Here is a 17,922-nt window from a genome sequence, read left to right on the forward strand (position 1 = left end):
TCAACAATTATTATTCTCCAATTGCTTTCTGAAATTATCGCATTATAAGTGGCTTAACAAATGAAGAAAAAGTTTGACATTGTTATTCATTGTATTCGCTGAGAAAAAAAGCCTGAATGTTGCCGAATTTTGTGATTACCAGAATGACCCCTTAATCCTCTCGAATCAACCCTCCACAACCTTCTCGAGGCACAGAAAGGATTCGATTAAAACATCGCGTGCGATCGTTCTCGAAAATCATGAAGCTTTCAAACACGACGCGGGATTGATTCAGCTTCGCAAATCCATTAACCTTGCACCTTAACAGAACACGTGCGCGATCGAGCGCGTAATTCCGATTGGAAAACACCCCCGTGAACGTTTTAGTGCACTCCTCCTGGGCTTAGGGGACCGTCGCGTTCCTTTTGACCGATCCGCTGCGATAATTAATTCGAACTTTGCTCGCACGCTAGCGGAACGATATTATAGCGTAATCGCGTACAGTTTCGGGCTACTTTCTAACCCCCAGAGCTCAGTAAAATCTCTGTTGAACACTTTGTTCGCATCCCCTTAAGTATTCCCAAGAATTCCAAGCATAATAGGTAACTGGATCAAAGCGGCAGCTCGGCCATTTCGCTCCTCGAATTTCTAATGAGGAATTGATACCGAAGCTCCCAAAGTCCATCTACATCCACAGCGTGAACTCCCTCGAAATCGAAAACCACGCGGCTGGGGTGCCAGAAATCAGAAAACAAGGAAAACGCATTTGCTTCGTTGGAACAGCAGGTTTCTCGCCGAGAATCTCAGAGACTGTTTGACAAGAGGTCTCGGCGAGGTGTCTCGCGCCTTTCTTAAAGTGTAACGCAGACAGAGGCCCCGGGCGCTGGTCTCGTACGCGATTAACAACGCTCCCCGCCGGAGCAGGAAGAAAAGGGAAAAGTGTAGGCGGCTGGTGAGCTAACAAGAAAGCCCTCTGGTACGGCTGCATAAATGAGGCGCGTTTTAACGGGCCTTTCGCTTTCGGATCGCGGCTGGCATTGTGCAGTCCGCCTAGATCGCGCGCGTTCACCGCGGGACGCGCGTATTTCCCAGCAGCGCGTGACGGCGTATCACGGACGTGTACTCGGACGTTTCGCCGTCATGGCAGGCTGCCAGAGCACAGAGGCCTCCCTCACTCTGTTTATCAACACGGAATTACGCTAACGCGCCCGTCCACCGTGCGGAAGCCCGGTCTGTCTGCCTTCTGCGGCCGCTACCCCTTCCGTCCAGCCGCGAAAGATTATTTTCGGAAACCTGGGCCTCCAGAATCGCGCGCCCTGTCGCCTTTCTTAATCCCCGACTCGGCCAAGGGGATCCCACGAGGCAACTCGAAATCGTTGGTAATCGTACCGAATGTTTGGAACGCGTGTGGTCGCATTTCTGGTCCGAGGACAGTGACGGTTGATACATCTGATTCTATTCTCGTGGAAAGAGAGAATATTACGTGACTTTTCGCGCAGTCGAAGCAGCACTCGGTGCCTCTCGGTGGACGTCTATTTACGGAGGAACTTCGGCGCGAAGTTCGCGAAGGCAGAGGCCTGGAAAGCGTAACAAACGAGCCAGGCGGCGTGCTTTTCTTGCAAATACGACATATCCGGCGTACGTTTATTTAGTCGCGCGGAGATTATTTCGGGAAACTCGATGGAAGTCGGCGGGGCCGCGTCTCGGCCGTTTCCTTTTGTGTACGGTTTGCAGGTTGAACTTCTGGCGGGGTAACCTCGTCACGAGGAATTTCCAAAAGCCCACGGCTCTCCTAAGGTACCTCGATGGCACGTATTTCTTTTATAAACAGGGCTATGTAAGTCGTTTGCCCCCGAGTCCCGGGGAAACTGTTTGCGCATCGAGTTTTCCTGGGAATTCGCCTGGATACCTCTTTGTTCAGGATCCGCCAAGTATATACGCGTACGAGTCCGACCAGCGATCCATTCGGTTTCTTGTCGCGTTACTACGAGACGCGTTGTTTGCGCTAAATTATTTTAACAAAGAGAAAGACCCGCGAGTTCTGTGTCCTCGAGTTCCTCGGCGACTTGATGATTGTTGTTCAGTTTTTTTTTCAGGTTTTCTTAAGGGGTAATGCCACTCTGGAGCCCGGAAAAGCAGCCTGATTTTGAGATTTTTTTAAGCGAGTATAGTGAATGAAATTCAATATTTGTCCGCAGGCCTTTATTGTACATACCTTGAAGTGTGATCACAATTTTTTAAGAATTTTTTTAATACAGAATGGCGGCGCCGCAACTCAACAAAAGAAGCTTCTTCTGAAAAACGGTGTTCCGCAGGCAGGAAAGATTTCTCCTTCAATTCTTGACCTAGAACAAAAAACCAATAATGTTTAAGTTCTATATAAGATTATCTCGGGATGTGCGCGAGGAAACTAAAAAATACTGCTTTTTGTAAGAATGGCGCGTGATTGAACAAAAGCTTTCAACAATTTCGAGGTAGTGGCAGTTCCGTGTTTTGTTCAATCACGCATCATTCTTACAAAAATCAGAATGTTTTCATTTCCTCGTGTACTTCCCGAGATAATCTTATATAGAACTAAAAAAAAATCAGTTTTTTGTTCTAGGTCAAGAATTGAAGGAGAAATCTTTCCTGCCTGCGGAACACTGTTTTTCAAAAGAAGCTTCTTTTGTTGAGCTGTGGCGCCGCCATTTGGTATTATAAAATTTTTTTAAAAATTGTGATCATACTTCAAGGTATGTACAATAAAGGCCTTCGAGCAAATTTCGTATTCCATGCACTGTACTCGCATAAAAAATTCTGAAAATCAGGCTGCCATTCCGAGCTCTACAGTGGCATTACCCCTTAAGCTTCCTTGGTAGAATTGCTGGGTGGTAGGTACCATTAATGTTTATTCGCTGCTCGTTTTCGTTGAACTGCTCGCTCTCGATCGCGAGCGTGCATCGATCGTCACGTAAATCGGTAACCTTGGTTCCCAATATCTGTGCAAGCGGAACACTTGACACCAATCTTCTCTCTCTCTCTCCACGACTCTCATCCCCTTTTCCCTCGTCTCTTTTCCGCTCGTTTCACCCCCGTTGGCCCTTTCCCTCGCCCTCTGCCTCGCGTTCCTCCCCTATCTTGGTCTGCGCGCGTTCTATTTTAGCCTCGCTCCTATTTTCCATTTCTCAGGGTCGTCCATTTTCATAAACCGTAGAACGCTCGCGTTTGGTACTTCGAAAGCATCGCTGTGACTTCATCGGCTTCGGGGTCTGCGTAATTACGCTCCGGCAAAGGAGTCCTGAATTTCCCAAGCGCCGCTGTCCGATGGTTCGAGCTTAAAAAGCCACCTCTTTTCCTTTCCCCGAACCCAATATATTTGTCCGACCAGGGGCGATCCAAGTTCCTCGTAACTCTGGCGACAGCTGCCGCGATACTCGTTATATCGGGCGGTCGGATATATTTTTAAAGTTTGTCGCCCGACGATAGGCGGCGAACCGGAACGAGAGAAAAGGCACGCGCCGCCACAGTTGGCGTAATTCAGATATTAATACGCGGCCGTCCGCCTGGACGGAACGGGCTGCTTCTGCTCGAGAATTCGTGACGTATCCGCGGGAATAAATGTCAATTGACACGCGGGGTCCTCGGTGGAACGTTCTTTCCCACAGCTATCCGCCCGGCAAAACGTCGCGCCGCGTGCCCAGCAGCTTTTACGGCCGAGTATTCCTCGAAAAGATGCGCGGACAAGGGGTGCATCGTTCTCCGGAATTCCTTGAAGCGTCGCTGGATGAAATCACCTCCGTCCCATCTGTATCCCTTCTCCTTCCTCCTTGGTGACTTAAGGGGTTCCCTACCGTCAGGAGGTAGAAAAAGAATCGATTCTTTGGGAATTTATTTCGGAGAGTACATACATATTTTTATGCAATGGTTTTGGTAATCAAATGAGGCACACTTTAAAAGGTTATTATATTATTATGTTTTGGTATAAAAGTATTTAGTTATTGCAAAATTACAACTGATTTCCCGGAAGCTGTTTTTAGACCGGTGACCACGATTTCTCCAAAACCGCTTCACCAATCTTTCTGAAACTCTGTAGGTTTCTTCTAGACATTGAAATCTCGTCTTTAATCGAAGCATTTGTTTTTACAATGCATAGTTTTTACTTTGTGGATGAAATATGAGTGTTTTTTCTACGAAAATCGATCGTTTCACTTTAAACATGTGCCATTTTGTCCCAGATTAATATTTTATAAAACGGAACGATTAAAGACTACATAAACTATTGTACTAACTAAATCCTCTTCGTTTTTTTATTTCAGATAACTCAGTTCCGAATAATGTTGATCACCGCAAAATATGTTTCTAAAAACAGCTTCCGGGAAATCGGTTGTAATTGTCCAATAACTAAATATTTTTATACCAAAACATAATATAATAACCTGTTAAAGTGTCTTTCATCTGAATACAAAAGCCATTGCACAAAAATATGCATGTACTTTCTGAAATAAATTCCCAAAGATTCGATTCGTTTTCTACCTCCTGACGGTAGGTAACCCCTTAAATTGGCGCGCGGTTCTTGCCAAAATCGTCCTCCACGCGTGTAACATCGTTGCAGATTGAACAAAGATGGAGAAGAATGGGGACGAAAGAGATTTTCTGTATTTCGACGCGAGAAATGAGTGCGTTATACTCTTGGGCGGAAAGTATTGGCCACCAATGGTCACTTGCAGATTTACAATTAGCAATCGTTCTTTTTAAGTCAACGGTAGCTTATATAAGGCGAATTTGCAGGTGATGTTTTAATTGATTCTCCGGACAGTTTGCCGGCCGAAGGACGAGACATTTGCGATGGAAATTGATCGCCGTGGCCCCGATTGCCCAACTGTTATTTGTTCCCCGGCCTTCTTCGGCCACCGGAGGTTTTCACAAAGGAGGAGCGGATGATGAGCGATCGAGTAAGCAGGGAAGGTCGCATACTGTGGAAACGCGATGTCCATTGACCCCCCTGACTTTTCAATTAATCGTTCTGCTCTTGACCACCCGCGTAACCGTAGAAGGCGGCACGCTTTGAACTCTCGCGGGATGATCGATTTATTTCCAGTGGGCAAACGAACGTGGGAAACACTGGGGACGCAAATAGTTTTCGCGGAAAGCGTAAACACTGTAAACAGCTGTCTGCGGTGGACGGGGCACGCTTTGAACCGTGGAAAACCGGGTTAGGCTGATCAATAGAAGGATGAATTACCGCATCTCACGCACTTTGCGCCCGTCATCTTGGCCTTGCTAATCCGAAGCATGAATCATGGATCATTTCCCATCAATTCTCCTTACGCCGTGCTCACCCTTCGAGGCCACTGGCAATCCAGTGGCCTTCGAGGTGATCCGAGCGCCACCTTCGGGATTTATTCGCCCAAGAAATTTCCGAACGACTTGTCGAGCTGCGTGAGACGCGGGGCAGGGACAATCCGCGGATGCGTTTGAAGTACAGAGAGGAGGAGAGCGCGTACGCAACACCCAAGCGCTAACAATTATTTTATTATTGGCCCAATTACGCCGTTATTGTTTTCACACACGCGCGTCGTATCACTTAAAGCGGTTTGAGGCGGCTTCTACAATCGTCAGGGTGATTCAACCGTCTGGATTTTTGCGCTCCACGCGATGCCTTCGGCCGTTCATCGCCGAGGCTATTGCAGAAGCTGACAAGAGTAGAATTTCCGCGGGGCGACTTGGCGGCGGTACCATTCTTCCCCCGGTTTCCTCGGGCCGCGGTACTCTGGACCCTTAAACCGCGCGGCAGAATTAAAGTTTCGATTCTTTCGATTTCTGGGAGCGCTGCCAGATATCCCTGAGTACGTTCGGATGCAGCAGGGCCGAGGGAAGCTCGCAAGCCAATTCGCTGCCGAAGACGCAGGAGGCTTCGTGCCTTCCAAGTCCTAATTAGAATTTCGAGTCTCCTTTAACAACGTGCCGTGAGCGAATCGTACGCCGCAAAAGCCGGGGCACTCGTAGATATCTCGGTTCAGGCGATACAGACCGTTAAAGATTCCGCCGGATCGCGGGAATTGAAATTTTGCCCGCAGCTTTTCATCCGTGTAAAGCTTTTCTTGCACCCCCCCTCCCCGTCTCTATCGAGATATTCCTGCATTATACGTAAACTTGGGAATCCGTCGGGGATACCTCGAAGTTTCGTGTACCTACGATATTGCTTCTGTATCCGAAAGCAATTTCGACTTTAGCCCCCGGGAGAGCTTCCAGCTCCACTTTCGGTACGTCAGACCTGAAACGTACTGCCGCGGACACGTCTTTCGTTTCACGCCGGCGTTTTAAATGCGAGGCACGGGGGAGGGTGACGAGTTCGCGTCGCGCTCGAAACAACGCTGCCCACCCTTAATGACAGCGGAGGCTTAATTGCACTCGTTTCTGTGTCGCGGAACCGTGCAAGGGATCGCCTGTAATATAATATCCACGATTCCGCCGCTTTTGACGGGGCCAGGGAGGGGGAGGAAGTTAGAGAAATTCATCTTCGTGAGTGCACGTCAAGATAGCAGAGGGGTGGCAGGAAAAAAAAAAGGGTGGAGGAAACTGCGACCCATTTCCCGTGTTTTTAAATATCCGCGCGGCGGTTTACAGGAGCGAGCACGTTTACGCTTGCGGTTTCAATATTCATCAGAACACGGGCAAAGTTTCCGCGCAGTTCGCCCTCGCCTCTCGTGTACATCCGCGAATCGCTTTCGCTTTATCCCCGAGAGAGATCTTGTCTCCCACGTGACACCTGAAACTTCGCGGAACCCCGGCCCAATTTGATTGCCATCACAGCTGCTACGGCTTTACCCTGATTCCGCAAGTTATGAACCTATTCTTCATCGCGCTGCGGGCGAACGAGGCTGCCGGGTCGACGAGAGTTTGATAACGACCCGCCGCGGATCCCGTGTTGCGAGCTTTTCTTTCCGCCCGCGGACGAAACTCCGCTCAGCGTCCGAAACGGCTGGCTGTTTCTTAGGGTTGCCTCGTGGGCGAATCTCTTTAGCCGAAGCGGAATCAATCTTCCACGAGAAATTGGGGGTTGATTCCTGTTCCTTTCGCGCAGCTTCTATTTATCGGAGATGTAAGATAGCGGAGGGACATTTTCGTGGCGACGAAAGCTGCAGACGCGTGACGCCCGACGTCATTTCATCCCCTCGAGGCACGAAAGGGGTGGAAGACTCGGCTGGACTGATTTCTATAGCCTGGTTGCATGGATCACCTTCCAGCGTCGCAGGCTACTGACGAACATCAACAGAGTTGCGCAACTATCGGCAAACAAGTCCTCTAATTTCGGAAATCAAAGAGCGTCAGCTCGGGACAAGGCCTCGAAAGCCCTGCGCGAACGTCCCCCATGCTGGCAGCGTATCATCGTGATTGCTTTCATACATGGCTTGGTTGTCCATTCTCTGCCCCGTTCTTTGCTCGCGCGCCCCTCCGCGATGGTGTAAACGAGACGCCTTGTAATCTTGGAGATCAAGGACTGACACTGCTGACACCTTTCTCCTCTTCTCTGCTTTATTCCTGGCCTGAAGAGGCGCCTGGCCTTGAAGGAAATTACTTGCGATGTATCTCAGGATCCTGTTCTCTCTCCGGCGTTTCTTCACGGAGAGTCTCTGAATACCCGGCGCTCTCCTTTTTCTGCCCCGCACGAAGTACTAAATAGAATTTATCCGGCGATCGATTCCGCTGAAAGCATCGCGGTGACATTAACGTTATTGCCGTTATCGCAGCAACCGGCCTCCATTATACATTATATTTACGGTTACACGCCGAAGAACTTTCTAATATAGCCGAGTGCTTTTGTCCGAGATAGTGTCCCTGCTCGATATTCGCTAACTGAGCCACGTTCAGTGGGGATGGTAAATTTTCCGGACTCCTAGTGCGCTCCTTTCTCTAGAAATCTGATCTAGATTCTTCCCAGTTGTACATTAATTTGCGATTCGAAGTCGGGAATATGCAGATTCTTCCAGAAATAACTCCAGGGTCTGTCGGGGCTCAGTTTCATGGTCCGTCCAGTACAATTAAGGAGAAACGTTGGAGGGTCTTCAGACGTAGAAGAACTTACTCGAAAAAGTGGGTAGCTAATGGAGAACTAGAAGGAAGTGGGAACCGACGGCCGATACTTAAAAGAATCTTGCCTCTGGTCGCGCACTCTCCTTGCTCAGATCAGTATTCCGTAAACGGAAGTGACCGGACTCGATTTCCGATCATTTCCCAGGCTGGTGGGAGCATTAAGGAGTCGAGGCGCGCGACCGAGTGAAACCCCTCCCCCCCCTGAAGAATCTTTACTCTGTACGTGCAGCTACAGAATGTATCACTGCTGCGAGCAGGGTGCACACGTTACGCGTTGCATAACATATTTTCAGCAGGGTCGTTTAAGGGATGGGTCGGGGGTGCACGTCCCCCGTCGACAGGGTTTCATCGACCAATCGGTGCTCGGGTGGAGCTTAAGCTACACGACGGCGTCAGCAGCTCTTCTCTTTCGCGAAGGCCTTCCTCTGTTTCACCTACATTCACGCCTCTTGTCTCTGGCCCTTTTTCCCTGGTCTATATACGGTTCAGAGGGTTTTCCAAGGCCCTCGTCGATGCCTCCGACGCTGTCGATCAAAACCACCCGACACGCGCTCACCGTCTACCCTTTCGTTAACCTTTCGGCTAATTTCCATGGGCAGAGTGGGCGGTCGAAGGGATCTGTACGGATGGCATTTTAATATAGGCACCTCGATCGCCCGTGAAGATGATTCTAAATTTCAATGGGAGTAAGACAAACTGAATATTTAATTTCTCTCGAATTTTCTTTCCAGACTCGCCTGTCAATGGGACGCAACTGGAGCACCAGCATCTGGTCCCGAAGTCCATGAGCGAATGTGAGTGAATTGAAATTTCATTGATTACTCTTGCGCCAGTGCGCTCCAAAGCGTATTTCATGGAGGGGTTCAGAAATATTTGTCAGAAAATTTCGCCGGGATGAAATCCTTTGGATCGAAGACATTGTGTTCGACGAGTCTTTCTTCGCATTGGTCATCGATGTTCCTGCGATCCACTAATTGACTTACGTTCTCCAGTAGAAAGTAGGAGAAGGTTGGAGAAAAGAAGCGTTCCGTTCCGTTTGCCGCGGAGGCGTCGCCTCGTCATTCGCCTCTTTATTCTTTTCAAGCCTCTCACCCTTCGCGGGCTACCATTCTGCCGGCAGAAGGCACACCGGGGAGAAAAATATACGGAGTCAGGCGTCTGATCCATGCCCGGCTCGAGGTTTTCCACGCGACTTTTCCATTCTAGCCGCTGCACAGTGGGGTGAAAGACCTTAAAAGTTGGCATCAATTCCTAGGCGTCGTGGGAACTTATGTTAATTAAATAACTTAATTAAAAACGATTATTTTAAAGTAAATCAAACAAACGATTCGTCTTTTAACATTATTTAATTTTCTACATATTCTATAACACAATCTGTGAATTTATTTGAATAAATTTAATTTAATTTAAGTGGATTTATGTTATTTTTAATGATACGACAATGCAGTGGTCATGTTAATGATCATGTGAACTAGTATCACTGCTATCAGTGCCTTCATATTTATTATCAGACTGCAACGGTGTAGTATGATCGTCACGACTTATAACTGGAGGCAATAATAAGTTTAAAGCTTCTTCGGGATTAAAAATATCCTGATTGCAAAAAGACACTATTTTCACGAACTCGGAACCTTTTTGAATAACTTGAAATTTTAAGGATTCGAGCAAAAACGAGCACAATCTGAAAGTTAATCTTAGTTCTTTGATAATCAGAGATGACAACTGTGCAAACGACAATGCTTGATCGGACTTGGAAGTTAACTAAATGCTTAATTGTTTTTGTAGATCAGCCATGGTAATTAAGTTTATACGAGGCAATTTTGAATTAATTTTTATGAAAGTATTATTGCTTGCCGCAAACGTATAACAACAAAAAGTAATTAAATAAACACGTGAAAATGACCACTTCACCGCGAAACAGAAGTTTAAAACACAGAAAACACCAAAAATAGCTGCACAAAATCGTTTGATAAATCGCTTGGAATAAACATGTAACAGAATTCCTACAGCTAACTGTTTTTGACCGACTCGGGTAAGGAAGGAAGAATTGTAGTAGGCTGTGGACATACGTTTTATTGCGCGCACATATTTCAACTATACCAGGGATAAAAAATCAGCTACGCAAACATTCCTTTGTACTTCGATTTTTCGCCAACTTTTAGGGTCTCCTACCCCACTGTGCGCTGTTCGGGCGACCCAGCCGAGGAGACCTCGCGAACTTTCCCGTTTCCCCCCTTTTCTTTCGCGCCTCATTGTCGGGACGAGTTAAAAAGAAACTCCTCCGGCTGCGCGAAGAGCAACGGGAGGCCGATCGATGGCAGAACAGAGGGATTCATTATCGCGCTATCCACGCTCATGGTCGTCGCCATTCAGGGACTATCTGAATCCACCTTTCACACCACCATTTCGTGCTCAAAGTTTCTCGTAGCACGATTCAGTTGTACACCTCAGCAGTCCTTCCAATTTTCAATTGAATCTTTCGAAAACAGGCGAATCGTTAGTCACGGTTAGCCGTCTGCAAACTTGCACAGCTCACTCCATACCCAATCGCATTCGAACTCACCGTCCGCGTAGCCCTCGCCGTTTTATCTTTTATCCCGTTCCCCGACGCATTAATCGCGCTCTCCCAGGAACGAGCAAATATTAACCGTTTCCATCGCTATCCGGTGTTGGGCGAGTTTGCCTGAGAAAACTGTTCGCACGAGCGCGTCCGTGCCCACTCTCTCTCTGTGCCCATTCTACTTCCAACCGGCGCACAATTATCCACTCGAACGAAACACACTCGCGGAATCCACTTGACGCCGTGAACGCGAAGGCTCACCCCCCGCGGACGCCGCTCGCCGAACCTTAGCGAGAAGAAGCTACAGGAGGAATCAAAGAACCGTCATCCCCCTTCCAATCCCTCCCCGTCGCGAGCGGGGTGAATCCGGTAAGAAATCGGAGGCAAAAAACGATTAGCGGAGAGCGCGACGTAGTGTTCCGCGCGACGCTGATTGTTTGCGGAGCACTTTTTGGTGCCGCGACAAAAGATCCAGCTCGAGAGGGGGGTTGCGAACGAAAGGATTCCGCGGGGGTGCAGCATCCGACTTCCGGGTTGCAGGGGCCGCTTCTGACCCGAATCGGCGATTGTTGCTCGGCCGCGAGCGATAAATTCGCGGGTTATATGGGGCGCTGGCTGGGTTCACCAGTGGGGCGGGGGAGCTGAGGGAGGGCGGCCAGAAGGGGCGGCGAACGGGAGGTATGTCTCCTCGACCCAGTTCCCGGCGGCCGCAGATTATACGCACCCGATACGAGCATTTCGCATCCGGGGTGGCGTGTCGAGTGCCTAAATCGCGGCCCAACCCCCCTTCGACCCCCTGATAACGAGCTGCACCTAGCTACAAACGGAAATGCGGTTCTTTCGTAACATTCCAGCAGATCGGCGAGTCTGGCTGAGGAAGTTCCAGGGTCCCTTTGGTAATTGGGGATTTAGATGAGGTCGGTTTATTATTATATCCGACTCGCGGGTGATATCCTTCGTATTCCGAAATGATCTAGTAGATGAGTTCGCAGGAGTCTCTTAGAATCACCGCGGAGTCGCGATTTTCGATTCACTAGGCCGATTTACTGGGATTGATCCTGATATCGACAGCTTCTCGCGACTGGATCACGGGAAATGTAGCACATAGGTAGTTCATATCATTGCGCAAAGAGTAATTGTCTCATTACAGCAGGCAATGACATTAAAATGGAAACCCGGATGCATTATCGATTAGTTTTCCCGATAACAGCGCTACGTGCCAGAGATAACCGGCGCGTTCCAGCTGATTCGGCGATCAGTAAATAATTTCGCGCGCCGATTTCCTTTGTTAACGCGGTTTATCTATTGCCTCGGATGTCGAGCGCTGTCGATCAACAGAGACGACTTCATAAACATTCGATACTTTGCATTGCCCCTAAAAACTATTCAGATTTACTTCGGAAAATAAAAGGAGCAGGGGAGATCGAGACGTGGAAGAAGAAAAGGAAGAAAGGTGACGAAGGAAGAGGATTAATAGGGGCAGATGGATTTAGTAATGTATTAAAGTGGGGTTAGATGAACTTTGGATGTGAGGATAGGTGTAGATGGGTTCGATAGTGGTAGAGGTGGAAACTGATACGTTCATAGGTTTTGGGAGAAGAGGGGCAAATAGTAGTAGCAGGTGGAGCAATCGAAGTAGCTATCAATTCAAACATTCAAGTAGTCGTAACACTTGATTCATTTAGTGCACGTCAACAAGATTCTGCATATTCAATGGAGTTTATTAAAAGCATCTAGGCAAATGGGTCCGGGGTCAGGATCGTGGTTGCATTCGTCATTCCTGTACACAGGTCTCTCGTTCCCGAAATAGCCAAGACACAACATCGATCACTTGCGCTTCAATTACCCTCGAATGCACTGCTCGAAATTTGATTAGGTTAATTCGATAACGAGCTTATTTCGGGCAGGTGGCTCCCGGCCGAAGCCCTCTCCCTGCTTCAGAATTAAACTGCCAAGACACGAATCTGTAGCTCGCGGATGCGATATAAACGACTTAGTTCACGGGGAATGCGGAATGCACCGGTGGAATCCTATTGATTACTTTGGTTTCGCTCGTCCTCGCGGAGGTGGGCCATCGATTTCCCGTACGCTCCAAGAATGTGAATGATTTCAAGCAGCCGCTCGGTAGTTGGAAAAAAAAACATTCCATTTCCCCTTTGATTTCGCCCCGTTTCCCGCGCATAACAATAATTCGATATCGCTAATTGACGCTAATCCTTCTCCAAAGCGAAATTCCGAATCCCCTCTACGCGATACAGGTAGATTAACGGACGCACAAATTGGCGGCCATGGACGGCAAATAAATCCGTAGATTTTGATCGTGGCCGACGCCTCGCGCATTGTTCGCGATCCAACGGCGACCGGATCGGGATCGATGAATCAAACGATATCCGACCGCCTCATCGACGCATTGGCAAGTGTCAAGGCCACTTTCTCTAATCATTTAACATTACTCGGATGTCTGCGTGGGTGTGCACTGTGCAGCAGATCGCGCGTGTAATCGCGTGGAAAATGCTCGTGTTGCGTTGGCGGACGCACGAGCTGCATCCAGGAAGTGGGGACCGGTCGGGCGTGAATGGCCTTTAAACAATTTCCATGGAATATCCTTATTGCGACACGCTGGCGCCTATCTCGCGCTCCTTCCTCGCCTAGTCAGATAAATAAAAAGTGCTTTCACCGCAAGAATCATCGCTGTGGCTTCCAAATACCTTCCTTCAACGTCTCTTATACGCTATTTAATCGTGATTTCTATGGAATTTTTAACCAGGCGCGGAAACTACTTCCCAAATGTAACCAGAAATCGATGTCTCTATTTTCGCCAGGAATACCAGGATTCAATCTCGACGGCTAAAACGCGAGACACGAGTTTCATACACGGCCTCTTTCCGCCCGTATAGGAAACTCGCGGCGTATCAGGCTGCAATAAATAAGACTCTTACGTGTGTCGAGCATTTCCCCTCCCGTAGAAGTCCTCTCATACTTACAGCTGACGTTCCCCGATAATGCGCCGGAACAGAATCTCTCTTCTGTACTTACATACGCGGCTCGAGGACGTTTAATATCCTCCCTTCGTTCTCCGTCGACGCCGCTGGAATATTTCATCTTCCCTTTACTTTGTCCAAACGGTGGCGGAACGAGAGAGGGGAAAAAATATGAATAGGGTATCGCGTAACATTCGTCTCTTCCGCTCAGAAATTCCGATCGGTCGCCAAGGAACTGCTCCTTGTTGAAGTAATCCTGCACCGCTACGAATATTATATGCATGGGTGGCTTTAACACTATTCCTACCGACGCTTCACGTATACCTATTCCTACCGCGACCTGTCAAAAGACCGGTCTTTAGCACAACTTATATTTTTTAATATAGAATGAAGATAATAGCCAATTTGACGGTATAAAAATATACTTTCTTTTATTCAGAAGTATATCATGTACATACGTATATTTGAGGAAAAGTCGTGGAGTTTAAAGGCGATTCAATTACCTTGTATATAGGAAATTCTAATCGAAATTTTAAAAACAGTTATTTCACCGGTCGTGGTAGGAATAGTGTTAATATTCATTTCAATAATGTCTGCGATTCGGGTTTGCCTCTTATTAGGCGCGTCGTGTCATCGCTTTCTTTAAACTAAATTATTTCTGTGCCTACCCGAATTACTGCGTTATCATCAACTAGCTTTATTTCTGACAGATAATGTTACGGGGTTAGTTTGCAAAACAGCAGGTATGCCGAACCTCGCCCATTTATCACACGATTTATCTAATTTCTGGTGAATAAAGTCGATTTTTTATTATTACTATTATTCATCATCGACGGGCTTTCGAGTCGATGGAATTCCCCCGGGAATACTTAATCGCGTTCCGTCCGCGCGGGCGCGCCGCGAAATCGCCAGTTTCGTAGAATTTTCGAGGCGCTCTGCAAACGTGGGGATTTGGAGGGATCCGCCGCGATCTGCGCGATAATCGTCGCGTAAGCTTGTTATCGAATTCTCATCAGACGTCCTCGGCGAAATTAAACTCGCTGGGATGGCTTAATGGAGACGCGGCAGGTTCACCTGGTCGGGATCTCTGCGCGAAGACGCGAGCCCTTGAACCGAGGTTTTCCACCTTCAGCTTCGGCGCACCTCTGATAAGTTTATTTATAAACCGGGGCCAGGATTATCTCGGCTCGCGGGACGGTGAATCCTCCGATTCGAGTTCGTTGGAAAAAGGTAGATGAACTTCTTCGATAAGGCATCCTCCGCCACTATAAATACTCCTCCGTTAATCTGTTTGTTTTATAACTGGAGCGAGGACCTCGAATGCTTCTTATTCTAAGCTCTCCAGCCTCCGGAACTACGGGACACCTCCAGCAAAAACTTTCGGCTAATCTCGCTGAAATTGGATAAGCAGGGCTGCTTGTTTCCATTAGCAAGACTCGATACCAGCCCCCCCCCCCCCGCCCCTTCTCAGCAAATTCATTCTTTCCCCCTGAAAGGGACGGGAATTTCATAACAGCGAAGCAAATTGCAAAAGTTCAGAGGCTCCGAAGCAGCGTGTTCCCAGCTAAACTTGGCGACAGCTTCGCGGCAATTTGCTCCATTCAAGCTGCAACCCTAGCCCTCCTCGCTAATTGCTCCGCCCCTGTCCATCGCCTCTACGATTTCGTCGGAAGCCTCCGCGTCCCGCTGAAGAGGCTCGGCACGACGAGTTTCGCCCATAAATCTGCTCGCGCGGGGAAACGGGGCGCGAATCGCGGAACCTCGATCATCCGGATCTTCCCGATTCATCCTGGATCGGCGAGCAGATCGCGAGCCGTCCCCAGCGGAACGCGAAAGGGATCGACCTCGTGAACACCAAAATAATGGAGGCGAAGTTCATTGTCTGCGACCTCATTCGAACATGGCCGGTCTCATATTCCTGAATGCAGGCCTCGATCGTTAACTAGAGCGTGGCACGCAATTTCTATCCTAGACCTTCGTGGCCGTTATCGAGCGATCCTTCGTCGCGATAATTGCCTCGATAAGCGGCGATCTTCAAACGACGCCGGGTAACTTTTAAATGAAACGCGACACCTTGCTTTCCCCGGCGACAATTCGCCTGGCGATTGCTTCGCAGAATGTGCCTTGGTGGTCTGACTTTGAAGGATTAATCTACTTGACACGGAGACGAAAGAAGGTTCTGCTTGGAGAACACTTCTGTTTCAAGCTGCGATCAAATTCCGGCTACTGTGAAATACAGACCGCTCGGTGCGTTCCTAGAAACATTGCTAAGTATTTATTGCATCGAGTGTTTCGCGTTCCACTCGCCAGTAAGTTTTCCAGCGGAGCGTAAGTTCCACGTAAAGTCCAAGAATCTCGTTCGATTGATCGAAATTGCAGTCGCGTTTCGCGAGAGAAAGGTCGAGCCTCGTTCCTCCAAGGAGCAGCAGTATTCGTGCAGCGGATACGTGCGACGGTGGTGTTCGTGCAACCCCCGGCGCAGTGGCGTTTCGGAGGGAGAAGGGCGCAGGAGTGTCGGATCGCATGCCTGGCGCCAGTTAACAATCGAGACCCCTACGTTTATGAATAAAGCTGCACTAGGAGGCGAAGTAAGGTCACAGACAATGAACCTCGATCCAGTTCAGGGCCTTAGCCCGCCGTCGCGTCGGGACGTTGTCGGTCAGGGTGGTTCTGCCACACCCTGTTCCACAGGAGAACCAACCTCCTGCGGCTAATTTCCTCGCTACCACAGAAGCGATTAAGAACAGCTGACTCGCAAATTACAAGTGGCGGAAGGATGCGGTGACTTGAAAAGTGGAGGGAAAAAGGAGCCATCGATGTGCGATGTCGAGCCGTGGTTGATAGCCCCTCTATTTTGTGTCGAGTGGCTTGAATCGATTAGAAAACAGTAGAGATGGATGTTAGCCTTCTGTTAGCCACTCTTAAGGCACTGCTTGCTTGGCGAGTACAGAGAAAAGCTTTTAGTATCTTCCTTTATCGTCCACGATAAACATATTACCACATACTCGGACGTACGTGTATAACTCGCAATATTCCATAGCGGAGTATTATAATTATGAAGTCCTAATTCACGAGCTTCGAATGACCACTAATTAGGAATATCATAGTCAGAAGGAGAACCGGACAGAATTACAAGGAGTTATTTGAAAGTGGTAATGCGCCGATAGAAATGAGCCGAGCCGCTCGTTCCAGCAAACGGAAACGGCGTCTTTTCCCGCGGTCGTAAAACTCCGCCAACGTTTCATTAAAACTTCTCTGCGAAAGCGCCAGTGTCGTGAATTTAATTAGGACAATTACGTCCCTCTACCCGAGGATCCGTTGCAGTTTACCGCGCGACCAAACTACTTAGTCATTTTCACGATCGCTTTATAGAGCTTCGCTAGTTCCTTCTGAATTAGCAATACTCTATGAAATATTAACACGATGATGAGGAGGCATCAACCTGCCGATGATAATGCACTCTTCGATGCACGAATCCGTGAATCATCGCTCTCGCTGTAGCACAGAACGCGGAACGCTCCCACAGTGACCCCGCGTCGACAAAAGTTGGGCGCGCTTTCATTAAATTGAACCGCTGTCGTAAATTTAAATTGGAGCGAATTTAGTTCTTTAATTCCTGGCCGCGCGTGCCACGAAAAACGCGGCCTCCATTGTTCCACGAGGCCTCCTCTTCCGTAAACCGTATAACAACGAGAATAATAGTCGCCTCTGACGCACCTGGTGCTCACTGAAAACGAGCTTCCCGCTCCATTGAAACGCGCGTGGCGGAGTCTTGCATCGATCGTTTTAACGAGCCCGTTGTTTAACGTTGTTTGTGCAGTCTCAGAGAAATCGAGATTCAGTGTGGACTCAGAAAATCCTCTGGATTTAATTTTTGTTTCCGTTGTCTGGTGGGATGATTTCGAAGAGGAATTGAAGAGGATTTGTGTTTTTTTTTCTCTTTACGAGTAATTCATTTATCGAGTCACACTTTGAAGATTTGGTTACCAAAGCCAGGCACTTTCAGGACGTGTTATCTGCTCGGACAGTAATTCATCATTCCTGCCCGAAGTTGTTCACGTCCGTGAGAATGTTAGCTGCTCGTAGAACACGAAACTCCTGGTGACCCGAACAGACCATCCCTTTTCTCTTAAAACCTGAGCAGCCTCTTGTTCAGGGGTCCTTCACACAGGACACTCGTCCGTGTCCATTCCACCAAGGCTATTTCGTCGACCAAGCTCGTGGTCAGAGACAGTGTCGTGTCAGGGTCACCAGTGTAGAAAGTGAAGACGATCAGAATGTTGAAGAGATTGCTCGTTTCATGAGATACAGAGATGCTGGTAGTTGTGT

General features: G+C 48.4%; 1 protein-coding gene across 4 annotated transcripts in view; it reads left to right on the top strand.

Annotated features, from left to right (window-relative positions):
- Positions 1–17,922, top strand: part of Kcc (solute carrier family 12 member kcc) — a 104,233-nt gene that overhangs the window by 6,208 nt on the left and 80,103 nt on the right. For 3 of the 4 annotated variants that reach the window (XM_076811420.1, XM_076811421.1, XM_076811422.1), the window contains exon 2: positions 8,784–8,846. The exons of the other annotated variant lie outside the window; for it this stretch is intronic. In XM_076811420.1, coding sequence (XP_076667535.1) covers positions 8,784–8,846 — 63 coding nt within the window. The remainder of the gene's footprint in view (positions 1–8,783; positions 8,847–17,922) is intronic. 4 annotated transcript variants of the gene reach the window in all.

This window comes from Andrena cerasifolii, chromosome 4 (assembly GCF_050908995.1).
Source record: "Andrena cerasifolii isolate SP2316 chromosome 4, iyAndCera1_principal, whole genome shotgun sequence".
In the NCBI taxonomy this organism is placed as follows: Eukaryota; Metazoa; Arthropoda; class Insecta; order Hymenoptera; family Andrenidae; genus Andrena; species Andrena cerasifolii.